Source organism: Gigantopelta aegis, chromosome 5 (assembly GCF_016097555.1).
Source record: "Gigantopelta aegis isolate Gae_Host chromosome 5, Gae_host_genome, whole genome shotgun sequence".
In the NCBI taxonomy this organism is placed as follows: Eukaryota; Metazoa; Mollusca; class Gastropoda; order Neomphalida; family Peltospiridae; genus Gigantopelta; species Gigantopelta aegis.
The window spans coordinates 34,444,454-34,458,995 of record NC_054703.1 but is presented as its reverse complement, the minus strand read 5'-3'; the positions used below and the strand labels follow the sequence as shown (position 1 = coordinate 34,458,995).

The 14,542-nt window shown below is 38.0% G+C and overlaps 1 protein-coding gene across 1 annotated transcript in view; it reads left to right on the top strand.

Moving 5' to 3' along the window:
• LOC121373677 (glutamyl aminopeptidase-like) overlaps window positions 1–14,542 on the top strand; it is a 113,598-nt gene that overhangs the window by 74,096 nt on the left and 24,960 nt on the right. The window contains exons 8-14 of the mRNA XM_041500399.1: window positions 2,070–2,204; window positions 2,415–2,480; window positions 3,203–3,268; window positions 4,039–4,205; window positions 7,627–7,709; window positions 10,181–10,305; window positions 12,817–12,872. Coding sequence (XP_041356333.1) covers window positions 2,070–2,204; window positions 2,415–2,480; window positions 3,203–3,268; window positions 4,039–4,205; window positions 7,627–7,709; window positions 10,181–10,305; window positions 12,817–12,872 — 698 coding nt within the window. The remainder of the gene's footprint in view (window positions 1–2,069; window positions 2,205–2,414; window positions 2,481–3,202; window positions 3,269–4,038; window positions 4,206–7,626; window positions 7,710–10,180; window positions 10,306–12,816; window positions 12,873–14,542) is intronic.

The window sequence follows — 14,542 nt, the reverse complement described above, 5'->3', positions numbered from 1 at the left end:
TTCCTTAGCCATTTGTCCGACGCCATATAACCGTAAATAATATGTGTTGAGTACGTCGTTAAAGACGCAGACCTTTGTTTCAGCCTGTGAAAATGGACACTAAGTTTAGTTAATCTACAAACCTGCAACACACATTTGTTATAACAGAGAGAAGCTACAGTCTGCGATGTGTAAACAGGGAAATACCATCAAAAATAACTAAGCATTACTTCTTAGAGGAACGTACGATTTTAAAAACTAGGGTATGTCGCTTTAAATAAAACATTTCCTTCCTTCCTTCCTTCCTTCCTTATTTTTTTTTCATCACTGTACTACAAAATGGCGTCAGAAATTAATCAACATTTTCAATATCTCAATGAGTTTATAGTGTTGCTGACTTCGGTGACGTCGTAAATACGGAGCTTATAGATTTGCGCCACTGACCACTGCCTTTGATATACCAGCCATGGGCACTGATTGGAACGGGAAAAAAACAATCAGAAAATGGGTCCATCATGAAGGTTCGATCCTACGATCCTAGCACCTCAGACGAGCGCTCTACCTACTGACCTAGACCCCGCCCCCCCCCCCGCCCCCTCCCCCCCCCCTCCAAAAAAAAACACCCGCATTATACTTACATTGACTTACAAGTTAATACATCAGATATAATGAAAATTGGGGGCAAACTGATATTGAAACTTTATCCCTTGTCGTAAAATGTATATACGAGTATAAACTGATAAACTGGCTTTTTAATCACGCCTACTCTCATAAAACACTGTGTTTAAAGCCCTGTCAACAATTAATAACTCCGTTTTCGGATTTTATGAACCTTTGTAAGTAATAAAGTACTTGATGTAGTGACATTTCCTCGGCAGTGCATACATATCGGTTTTTTTAGTATGTCTGTCTAAACTCGACTATTCTTGTATTCTTATAAGATGCTGGTAGTAAAATCCGATAGTTATTTACTTTATGTGAAGTATTTGTTTGTGTTAACTGCGTAAATATCAACCATTTTAAACGAATTCCTTTAGGGTGTATGCCACCAAATCAAATTCCATAGACGACAATAGTAACATATATGGCTAAAACTCCTACCTGCAACGTATCAATCGACATAAAGAAAGAAAGAAATGTTTTATTTAATGACGCACTCAACACATTTTATTTACGGTTATATGGCGTCAGACATATGGTTAAGAACCACACAGATTTTGAAAGGAAACCCGCTGTCGCTACTACATGGGCTATTCTTCCGATTAGCAGCAAGGGATCTTTTATTCGCGCTTCCCACAGACAGGGTAGCACAAACCATGGCCTTTGTTGAACCAGTTATGGAGATCACTGGTCGGTGCAAGGGGTTTGGAGTCGGTATCTGGATTAAAAAGCCCATGCCTCGACTGGGATCCGAACCCAGTACCTACCAGCCTGTAGACCGATGGCCTGCAACGACGCCACCGAGGCCGGTCAATCGACATAAACGCCACGGATATAAATACTACCATCCCTCACCCTTAAAGTGAATAAGAAAAAAATTGGGGGGGGGGGGGGGGTCAAGCTGCTCAATTCTGAGATAACGGGTAGCGCCTATGACTACCTTACTTTCGCACAAAATTCGAGTACGTTTTTTTTACAGGTACCCCATACATGTTTCAAGCACAAGGCTACTTGACACAGTGGTACTTGATGAAATAAAATGTCATACATTTTTTGTCCAGATGAAACTATTTTTTTTATAACCAACACACTCACATTTATCACCAATCACAGGACTTGTGGTGTTCACTTCGCTATCAAAAGTTGTGTGCACCTCGAACTTTGACCCAGCCGGACGTTATTTGGTTTAGTACTACCTATACAGTTTGAATAAGGTTTTACCGAAACATGTTATAATCAAACGAAATTTGTTAGTCTTTTATGCGAGAAACGTAATGATGTGTTAAAAAAATTTCATCAGATGTTATATGCATCAGAGAGGATGTTTACAACAAACAAATCGTTTATGCTCATATCAAAAAAAGGTAAGGGTTTTTTAATTTAATTTTATAATCTATGAATATAACCATTGATTTATTTTCTCGTTTCAGTTTCCAACACAGGTTGTGGAGGATATGTTTCCCGTGATGGTCAAAGATGCCATGGTGACGTCACATCCGGTATCAGCCGATATCAAAGACCCCGATGAAATCCATCAATATTTTGACGTAATTTCATACTGCAAGGTAAAGCAAACTATAAACCATGTTTCATTTAAACAGACGTTTCATGGTTGTACCATGGGGAGCAATGAATGCTTACAACGATATTTACGTTCTTATATTGTAAGAGTGCAAAATTGCTTGTTCATTGTTAATTTTTTTTCCTAATCATGTTTTTTGCACGTATAGTTATATATTTCTACCAAGTATATAATAAATTCTTGTATTTCACAGGGCATGGCGGTCTTACGGATGATGCAGGATTTCATTGGATGGGACAGTTTTAGGCGGGGCCTACAGGTGATCTATTTATAGCTTTTGTCAATGACAAAAAACAATGTAGTAAAAACAAGAGAATGAATATTCATTTTACAACACCACTGCACATTGTTTTAAAGTTCAACTGTGTAATAAACTTATGAACTATGAGCTCTATTGTTTAAATCTATTTTATTATATACTTTGTATTTCCAATGACGAGTAAAAAGTGTTATTCCTATGTTTGCCTTCACGCAAGCGCTGCAAAGCATCTTACAAAATACTACTCTAAATGTCGCGAAATTTATTTCACATGGTGCATACAAACGTTCAATTATAAAAGTGCCGAAACCTATCAATTGTCACACATATTCTTTTTTAGATGTACATACCAAAGTTCAACGAGGGGAGGTGTAGAAAGACACAGCGGGTAATTCCCTTTAGTGTAATTCCCTTTAGGAGTGGGAGTAACAGGCGAGGTGCTTTAAATAATAATAAAGTTAATTTTGTTTAACAACACCACTAGAGCACATTGATTAATTAATCGTCGGCTATTGGATGTCAAACATTTGGTAATTCTTGATTCGTAATCATCAAAGGAAACCCGCTACATTTTTTCCTAATGCAGCAAGGGATCTTTTATATGCACTTTTCCACGGACAAGAGAAGCACATACCACGGCCTTTGACCGGTTGTGGTGCACTGGTTGGAAAGAGAACAAAACAAAGTAAGGAGTTATTGCAATCAATTTAATTTTGTTTCAGATGTACATAAGAAAATTCAAGTTTAAGAATGCAGAGAGCTATCAACTGTGGCAAACGTTTACTGAGGTAAGAGGGCATTCTTATTGTTGTCAACCATGAAGGTTCGATCCTACGATCCTATGTGGGGGTGGGGTTTTTTTGTGTTGTTTTTTTGTTGTGTTTTTTTGTATGTTGCTTTCTGTTCCGAGCAAAGAACTCCAAAAGAAAATCGGGTGGGTATTTTGTGCTGGTTCTTTCATCACTTGGGTATCGCTCACTATGAATTGTAAGTAGCTGTGGCCTGCCACGGGTGGTGTAGTATATAGTGCTTAAGCCACCTAACGTAAAGCTGGTACGTACTGAGTTCGCATCCCGTTACAGGCGCATGTGAGAGACATTTTAGCGGGGGTGGGGTAGAAGTTTATAGGGTGGTGGCAGTGGCGTAGTGTGGGTTGCCAGCGCCCGGGGCAAGGCAAGTATTGCACTCCCCTAACCAGTGGACCGTTAGCACTCCCAGAGTCCCTTCCACCAGTCGAGAATGTTGCGCTCGGGGCAACCGCCCCTGTGGCCCCGCCCACGCTACGTCACTGGGTGGTAGTCGAGTCATGGTTCCCTAGACAATATAACATACTGCAAAAAAAAACGAAAATGTGCTTCAGCAGGAGGGTTCAACACCCAACGTGGGATGAATGAATGAAAAAGAATGAAGCAATTGTGAAATATTATAATACAGTTATATGCTAACTATAAACTACAAATAAATATAAAATATTTTGATAATTTTTCAAAACGTTAGCGTTCACTTCACTGCTGTGCTATACGCATTGTGTGTTCACTTTAGTGTGTATTTAATTCAGGCTGTGAACAACACGTTCATTATTAAGGAGATAATGGACACGTGGACGAAGCAAAGCGGATATCCGGTTGTCACGGTGCGCGAGGTTAACGGAAGTTATAGTCTCGAACAGTCGAGATTTCTTCTGAATCCGGAAGAAGCCGATCCGGAGGATTCTAATCCGTTTGGGTAATGTTAGTTATTTAGTTCATTAGTTAGTTCATTATTTAGACCGGCCTCGGTGGCGTCGTGATTAAGCCATGAGACATAAGGCTGGTAGGTACAGAGTTCGCAGCTCGATATCGGCTCCCACTCAGAGCGAGTTTTAACGACTCAATGGGTAGGTGTAAGACCACTACACTCTCGTTTCTATCATTAACTACTAATAATTAACAACTAATCCACTGTCCTGGACAGACAGCGCATATAGATGAGTTCTGTGTGCCCATGACAGCGTGCTTGGATCTTAATTGGATATAAGCTCGAAAATAAGTTGAAACGAAATGAATTATTTAGTTAGCTAGTTCATTAGTTAACCCATCAGACAGGTAGGTAGGTATGAAGTTAGTTGGGTAGTTATTTATTTGGTTCGTTCATCAGTTAATTAGACTGACTGTCCTGAGTTTCCAGCCATTGTAAGATATTTTCGACTAACAGAGCTTTTTCAATAACTAAAATTGCATACTAGAAAATGTTATATATTTTATTGTTAAAAATATCAGTGTCTGTATATACAGTGTGTTTCTTCTCTTGTCCTACTGTCTGTAGGCCCACCGACGGAGAACGATCCTAGATCGATCGCGCATGAGTAGACCAAACTTTATTATACCTCCAATTAATCTCGTTTAAGTTTTGAGATATTATATTGATCAGAAAAAACTCAAAAAAATTGCACAACAGGAGCCTATGTAAGTGCTCTCCTAAACAAGATGGACATCAGACAATAACCAATATCCATAATCATATATAAAACATAATAACGTAATTTCCAGTGGTATAAAGTATTTAACATAATTAATATTTATTAATATATAGTAATAAAAGATAGAGAGTAGATAGAATAGAAATGGGATAGTCAAGAAACATTATGCTAGTGCTGATCCTATTGTTGGAGCTAAACCTAATTAATCTTGTACTTATGATGGGAAGAAAACATGGGTGTGGGTGTGGGTAATGTTTTGACATGCTTCCAATAGAGAACTGTTCAAGCACGCCTCTCGTGGACACAACCTCTTGACTTCGCCAGGGTGTTCTGTCCATCACAGGGGGAAGTAAACGTTCTATTACTAAACTTAAATCAATTGAATACGTCACGTCATACTGTACACACCCGCCAAAACGTTATCGAAGCAAATTTGTATTTTCTAGTGCCTTCTATTTTGAAAATTATGTTAAAAGTTTGATTATACCAATGTAGCAGAGTTTTAATTTTTACCATTAATTTATCATTTATTTTATTCCAAAATCTAAATCACGCCTTGAAAGAATCGTTGTCACACTGGATCATTACAAAGATGGGATAATAAGGAGAACAGACGGTCAAATAACTTAATTTTATAGTGTGTTACTGACAGATATTTTGGTAAAGTTATGTGTAATATCTACTAAATATGGTGGTATTAGAATTTGCGATTTTCAAAATACAAATTATGTATTGGTTCAACTTTTAGTTTGAAGAAAAAAAAAATATATATATATATATATATCATGCAGATTTGATACATTCGTAATGGTTACTATTTTTCATGCAGATTTGATACATTCGTACAGGTTACTATATTTCATGTAGATTTGATACATTTGTAAAGGATACTATAGTTCATGTAGATTTGATACATTCGTACAGGTTACTATATTTCATGTAGATTTGATACATTTGTAAAGGATACTATAGTTCATGTAGATTTGATACGTTCGTAAAGGTTACTATATTTCATGCAGATTTGATATATTCGTAAAGGATACTATATTTCATGCAGATTTGATACATTCGTAAAGGTTACTATATTTCATGCAGATTTGATACATTCGTAAAGGATACTATATTTCACGCAGATTTGATACATTCGTAAAGGATACTATATTTCATGTAGAGTTGATACATTCGTAAAGGATCGGCCTACTATATTACATGCAGATTTGATACATTCGTAAATAATACTATATTTCATACAGATTTGATACATTCGTAAAGGATACTATAGTTCATGCAGATTTGATACATTCGTACAGGTTACTATATTCCATGTAGATTTGATACATTTGTAAAGGATACTATAGTTCATGCAGATTTGATACATTCGTAAAGGTTACTATATTTCATGCAGATTTGATACATTCGTAAAGGATACTATATTTCATGCAGATTTAATACATTCGTAAAGGATACTATATTACATGCAGATTTGATACATTCGTAAAGGATACTATATTTCATGCAGATTTGATACATTCGTAAAGGATACTATATTACATGCAGATTTGATACATTCGTACGGGTTACTATATTACATGCAGATTTGATACATTCGTAAAGGATACTATATTACATGCAGATTTGATACATTCGTAAAGGATACTATATTACATGCAGATTTGATACATTCGTACGGGTTACTATATTACATGCACATTTGATACGTTCGTACAGGTTACTATATTTCATGCAGATTTGATACGTTCGTACAGGATACTATATTTCATACAGATTTGATACGTTCGTACAGGTTACTATATTTCATGCAGATTTGATACGTTCGTACAGGATACTATATTTCATGCAGATCTGATACATTCGTACAGGAAACTATATTACATGCAGATCTGATACATTCGTACAGGAAACTATATTACATGCAGATTTGATACATTCGTACAGGTTACTATATTTCATGCAGATTGCATACGTTCGTACAGGATACTATATTTCATGCAGATTTGATACGTTCGTACAGGTTACTATATTTCATGCAGATTTGATATGTTCGTACAGGATACTATATTTCATGCAGATCTGATACATTCATACAGGATACTATGTTTCATACAGATTTGATACGTTCGTAAAGGGTACTATATTTCATGCAGATTTGATACATTCCAGGAAACTATATTACATGCAGATTTGATACATTCGTACAGGTTACTATATTTCATGCAGATTTGATACGTTCGTACAGGATACTATATTTCATGCAGATCTGATACATTCGTACAGGATACTATGTTTCATACAGATTTGATACGTTCGTAAAGGGTACTATATTTCATACAGATTTGATACATTCGTACAGGAAACTATATTACATGCAGATTTGATACATTCGTACAGGTTACTATATTTCATGCAGATTTAATACGTTCGTACAGGATACTATATTTCATGCAGATTTGATACGTTCGTACAGGTTACTATATTTCATGCAGATTTGATACATTCGTACAGGATACTATGTTTCATACAGATTTGATACGTTCGTAAAGGGTACTATATTTCATGCAGATTTGATACATTCGTAAAGCTTACTAATTAATACGCAGCTAAAAAAATTAAAGTATGATTGTGGTTCATGGGAATTGAATAATTGTTTTGAATCCTATTTCGTTTCAGATATAAGTGGTATATTCCGTTCACTTACACCTGTCAAGACTCGCCTACAGAAAAACAACTTGTGTGGCTCAACCGAGGATCAGGTATTAAATATACCGAACTTCACTTACATTGTTTTCGCTTCCTATGTATTGCACGTGTTTGTCATGCCATGTCATAGGGTTTTACGTGCACATTCAGAACAAGCTGTTGTAGCGCACGCCTGTGCCGGCTCCTCCATCTATGACAGGAAAGGTGGGTGGAGGGGAGAGGAGGGACCGCCTGCACTGGCAGGTGCAAGGGAGCACCAGCAGCCCGATCAAATCGGTAGCAGGCGGGTGGGGATGGTGGTGGTGCTATGGAATTTGAATGGAGCAGTTGGCCTCAGACCACAATTAATTTCGCTATATGTTTCTATATAGCCTTAGTGGCTATAACATTTTTATTAATATCAGCAGGCCCGTGAAGTTTTGTATGTACCTTTGCCTGCATGGGGGAACACATACCCTGAAACGGACAACCCCTGTTGTCCAGCTCTTTCTCCCAGCATATTGGTTTAAACAGACACACCCTCTAAACCAGGCCGGAGTACACCCATTTTACACAAAAAGCACTACTGTTGCATGGGCCGGAATTACCACAAACAAGTTTTCAATGTCAGCAAGTTACACATGTTTACAAACTACATGCTATCCCCTGTCACTTCAGTCAAACAGTTGCCACTTCATAGCTGTCTGCCATGAAATAATCACAGTCAAACAGCAGACTACTTGCGTGGTCAAATTTCCGGATTTTGGACAACCAAATGGGAAGATAAGTGTAATCTGAGGCCAGTTAAATGCCAAAGAGAAAAGAGTGCGCAATTTTGATTGAGGGAATTTGGCGCAATTTTTATCGGTCGGTCGAAAGGTAAATGGCGGAGCCTAATACAGGGTTTGATATTAGTGAATCGAGAGTAGCTCGTTGTACGTGTTTATTTGGCGCACGAATATATACCACAAGACGGCGCAGTGGTCGAGTGGTATGTTCTTTCGCAAAATAAACGAGTACAACAAAATTTAATAGGAAGCGAAAACAATGTATGTGAAGTTCTGTATTTATTGCATACATTCTTGTATGTTTTACAAAAAAAATTTTTTTTTAATTATTATTATTTAAACGCAATAACAACACTTTGTTAAATCTATGATCAAAACTCCTTTCATAGATTTACTTAACATTAAGAATCATACTCTGCGGCAGCCTTGTGTAATGTTTCAAATACGATGTGACGTAATTTGTAAATCATATATGATGTCAGTAAATAAAAGGCGCTAACTGCAGTAAAAAATAAAAAGGATATTCCCCATTTAAATGTTCCGGTCCAGATCGCACATATTATGTGCGATACAGGATAAATGTTTTGACGTCCAATAGCCGATGATTAATAAATCAATGTGCTCTAGTGGTGTCGTTAAACAAAACAAATTAAATTTTTAACAATGATACATTTACCAAAATCTGTACAGTGATAAATGTGTAGAATTAAACTGTCAATGGTGGTGTGTGGTTGTGGTTGTTGTTGTTGATGATGTTGTTGTTGTTGATGATGTTATTCTGGTTATTATTGGTGTTTACCGGCCTCGGTGGCGTCGTGGCAGGCCATCGGTCTACAGGCTGGTAGGTACTGGGTTCGGATCCCAGTCGAGGCATGGGATTTTTAATCCAGATACCGACTCCAAACCCTGAGTGAGTGCTCCGCAAGGCTCAATGGGTAGGTGTAAACCATTTGCACCGACCAGTGATCCATAACTGGTTCAACAAAGGCCATGGTTTGTGCTATCCTGCCTGTGGGAAGCGCAAATAAAAGATCCCTTGCTGCCTGTCGTAAAAAGAGTAGCCTATGTGGCGACAGCGGGTTTCCTCTAAAAACAGTGTCAGAATGACCATATGTTTGACGTCCAATAGCCGATGATAAGATAAAAAATCAATGTGCTCTAGTTGCGTCGTTAAATAAAACAAACTTTACAAACTTTACTTTTCATCAAAAAGAATATGGTAATCGTAAACATGTTACAAATGGCAGCAAACTTTTTTTTTTATTGGTGTTATTTTCGTTGTTGTTATTATTCTATTGTTATTGTTGTTGTTGTCGGTAGTGGTGGTGGTGGTGTTATTATGGTTATTATTGGTGTTATTTTCGTTGTTATTATTCTATTGTTATTGTTGTTGATGTCGGTGGTGGTGGTGGTGTTATTATGGTTATTATTGGTGTTATTTGTTATTATTCTATTGTTATTGTTGTTGTTGTCGGTGGTGGTGGTGGTGTTATTCTGGTTATTATTGGTGTTATTTTCGTTGTTATTATTCTATTGTTATTGTTGTTGTTGTCGGTGTGGTGGTGTATTCTATTGGTGTTATTGTTGTTGTTATTGTTGTTGTTGTCGGTGGTGGTGGTGTTATTCTGGTTATTATTGGTGTTATTTTCGTTGTTATTATTATTTTATTGTTATTGTTGTTATTGTAGTTGTTGCTTTTCTACTACACAATGCCTTTTTATAAATAACTAATAGTGTTTTTAATATGACTTTTTCAGCAACAATACCGAAACCTTCTTCTGGTTGGTTGCTAGGTAACGTAGACTACATGGGATTCTTCCGCGTGAACTACATGCCGGACATGTGGCGGAAGTTGGTGGATCAGCTTCTGTTAAACCACACAGTAAGTGTGACGTTGTACACATCATTTCACGTGTGACGTATTACACATCATTCCACGTGTGACGTTGTACAAATCATTTCATGTGTGGCGTGTTACACATCATTTCATTGTGACGTTTTACACATTTTACGTGTGACGGTTTACACATCGTTTCATATGTGACGTTGTACAAATCATTTTACGTGTGACGTTTTATGCATCATTTTACGTGTGACGGTTTTTATAATCGTTTCGCGTGTGACGTTGTACACATCATTTCACGTGTTACGTTTTACACATCATTTTACGTTTGACATGTTAGAGATCGTTTTACGTGTGACGTTTTACACATCATTTTATATTTCTGTAATAAATATGTGACATGTTTATCATACAATTAGTCTTCATCACTGTAAGGGCGGGACTTAGCTCAGTTGGTTGAACACTCGCTTGAAGTGCTTGCGTCGCAGGATCCAACCCCCTCGGTGGATCCATTCAACTGATTAGGATTTTTCTCGTTCCAACCAGTGTACCAAAACTGGTCAAAGGCTGTGGTATGTGTTTTCCTGTCTGTGGGAAAGTGCTTATAAAAGATCCCTTGCTGCATTAAAAAAACAGTAGCGGGTTTTTGCTGATGACTACAATGTACGTGTCACAACTACCAAATGTTTAACATCCAGTAGCCAATGATTAATTATGTTTAACATCCAGTAGCCAATGATTAATTATGTTTAACATCCAGTAGCCAATGATTAATTATGTTTAACATCCAGTAGCCAATGATTAATCAGTAATTGTGCTCTAGTAGTGTCGTTAAATAAAAAAAGTTCAAAAATTCATGATTGTATTTGACTATCATTTAGGAACAAAGGCCAACTAAGCATTTTCAAAAACATTTTATTATTTGGATTGGGTTTTATTTTAATTATTTCATCCCAATAGGACAGCTCCTTTTTAGCTTATTTTGCTGGTAACGTCCACAAACCAGTCCTTGTCTCTCCATCCACGATATGCGCTTCTTTCTTGCACACGCCTGTCGTTTTCATTTCGACTTATTTTCGTGCTTATATCCAATTACGGTTCAGGCACGCCGTCCTGGGCACACACCTCAGCTTTCTGGGCTGTCTGTCCAGGACAGTGGGTTAGTTGTTTGTAGTTTGTAGTGTGAGAGAAGAAGGTGTAGTGGTGTTACGCCATTCCATTGAGTCGGTACAACTCGCTCTGGGTTGGAACCGGTACCAGGCTACGAACCCTGTTCCGACGGTTTAACCACGACACCACCGTGTCCGGTACACACCTGTCAATGTTCCTCGTCGTGTTTTGTGTGGGCTGTCTGATTACTTCGGAAAGTAGAATTTGTTTTTTGTTAGCGACACCTCTAGAGCACATTGATTAATTGTTCACCGTCGTAATGCTCGAAACCTTAGTGGTATATGAGCATGTTAAACCAATTCAAGTCATGTCGCCGTCTTAATTGAGGTCAGAACATCGGGGAGTATGCAGAACAGAACAGAGTATTCAGTGGTCGATTTTAGCATTGCTAATAGGCACCAATGGTAAAGCATTCGCTTGATGCGCGGTCGATTTGGGATCGATCCCCGTCGGTGGACCCATTGGTCTATTTCTCGCTCCAGCCAGTGCACCACGACAGGTATATCAAAGGCCGTGGTATGTGTTATCCTGTCTGTGGGATGGCGCATATAAAAACATCCTTTGCTGCTAATCGAAAAGAGTAGCCCTTGAAGTGGCGACAGATGGTTTCCTCTCTCAATATCTGTGTGGTACTTAACCATATGTCCGACGTAATATAACCGTAAATAAAATGTGTTGAGAGCGTCGTTAAATAAAACATTTCATACATATGCTAAGAGGCACCTGTAACAACCTACAACACACACACACACACATACACACACCACTCCCACCCCACCCCCCATCCCCCACCCCGCACATAATAATACCGACAATCGTTCTGGGGTTTTTTGAGGGGGGGTGTTGGGGTGAGGTTTTTTGAGAGGGGGGTGTCATTCGCAATGACATTACTGTGATATTATCTCTGAGACTTTCAGTATGTAGTGCTTTTGTCCTTGGCAAAAGAAAGAAAGAAAGAACTGTTTTATTTAACGACGCACTCAACACATTTTATTTACTGTTATATGGCGTCAGACATATGGTTAAGGACCACACAGATTTTGAGAGGAAACCCGCTGTCGCCACTACATGGGCTACTCTTTCCGATTAGCAGCCAGGGATCTTTTATGTGCGCTTCCCACAGGCAGGATAGCACAAACCATGGCCTTTGTTGAACCAGTTATGGATCAATGGTCGGTGCAAGTGGTTTACGCCTACCCATTGAGCCTTGCGGAGCACTCACTCAGGGTTTGGAGTCGGTATCTGGATTAAAAATCCCATGTCTCGACTTGGATCCGAACCCAGTACCTACCAGCTTGTTGACCGATGGCCTAACCACGACGCCACCGAGGCCGGTTTGTCCTTGGCAATAACTGATAATCAATGTGTTCTCTGTTCCAGGTTTTCCCACAAGCCAACCGGGCAGGGCTGATTGGTGACACGTTTGCTTTGAGCAGGTACGTTTCATGCTACATCAAGATAAACTCCTCTCTTTTTTCTCTCTTTTTTTAATTCTTGTCATTCAGTTTCTCTTGTAGTCCGTCTCCACATCCCAGTCCTTGGCTCCCTAGCTAGCCAGCGTACTCTGTCCCACACTCGACCACTGGCCATGCCAGAGATTGGGTGTGGGACAGACGAGCCTGAACCTTAATTGGATAAAGGCACGTTAAACGGACATTCCTGAGTTATCTGCAATTTTAAAGATGTTATCGACTAACAAAGACTTTTTAACGATTGTAATTGTAATTTTTCTGCATAAAATATTAGTAGCTGTATATTAAACGTGCTTCTGGTCGTTCTAATATTTGCAGTAGGTTAAATTTCATTTATTTCCTAAAATGTTTTTTTGTACGTACGAAATTATTTGAAGAAAAAATCCAGTTTGTGCTTCTTACAAATATTAAGCCGACCAGAAACACATTGTGTATACAGACACTAATATTCTAAACAAGAAAATATATTTAATATATAAGTTTAATCGTAGAAATATTGTATTAGTCGGACACATCTTACAATGTAGCAAACTCAGGAATGTCCCTTTAATAGCGTTTACGCCCGAGTACTCTGCCGTTCGAGAGCTAGACGGACATTTGAACGGTCAGAGATAGCCGTGTAGCTAAAACACGATTCCCGCTCTAATACAATTATAACCCTATGTTTGATGCTAAATACCATTGCATTGATCATTTTGGGGGTCGCCGATAACAAATGTTTGACATATTAATCAGTAATATACACACTACAGGAAGAAACACGAGAGTACCCTCTTACAATAATGTTCTGGTTAAATGCCTAGATGCCGACGGGTGCCCTTTGTCGTTTCGTGAAGTATGATCGTTAAAGACCCTCCTACCCTTCCTCCTAACCTCAGGGTTATTAATTAAAAAAAAAAAAAAGTTTTTTTTTTTTTTTTTAGACCACCCCATCTAAAATTGCGCCGAACTATTTATTAACTAGTTATAGATTAGGTATATTTATGTTTAAGGACGCAGCCACAATTTATTAATCTCCCCTTACCATTCCATTGTTTTATTATTTCTTGGTTGTAATTTTCGAAATTTCGAAATTGTCCCTATATTTAGGTATTTCCTGTCTCGAGTCAGACCCCCGATCTTATCTGAAGCCGGACTCGAGATAGGCGTGTTTGAAACCATAAAGGTATATGAACACGTTAAAAACCTAGCCAACATCGTTAAAGAAAAAAATTTGGAAGTCAAAGATCGTTACTGTAAATCATACCGTATGTGCGAATCTTTAGTATTCATTTTTGAGAAAAAAAAATCGTGATTCATTTGTCCTTAGCGCAAAAATTACCATCATTAGAAATTAGTTTGTCTGACTGTTAACTCGTTATCAGCCTGTACTAATTGCATCTACATTTTAATTACGAGCAGTAAAACACCTTTAGTTAGCATTCCGTGACCAATTTTCCTCTTAAAATACAGTTTATAAATGATTATCCCTGCGGCGGTACGCTAAATTATGGCTTACGATGATTAATTAATTAATCAATGTGCTCTAGTTGTGTCGTTAAACAAACAAACCTTCTTTTTTTCTTCTCTAAATTATGGCTTAGTGCAAGAACGAGATTTAGTGAGGATCATAGATCGTTCCTGTAAATCATACC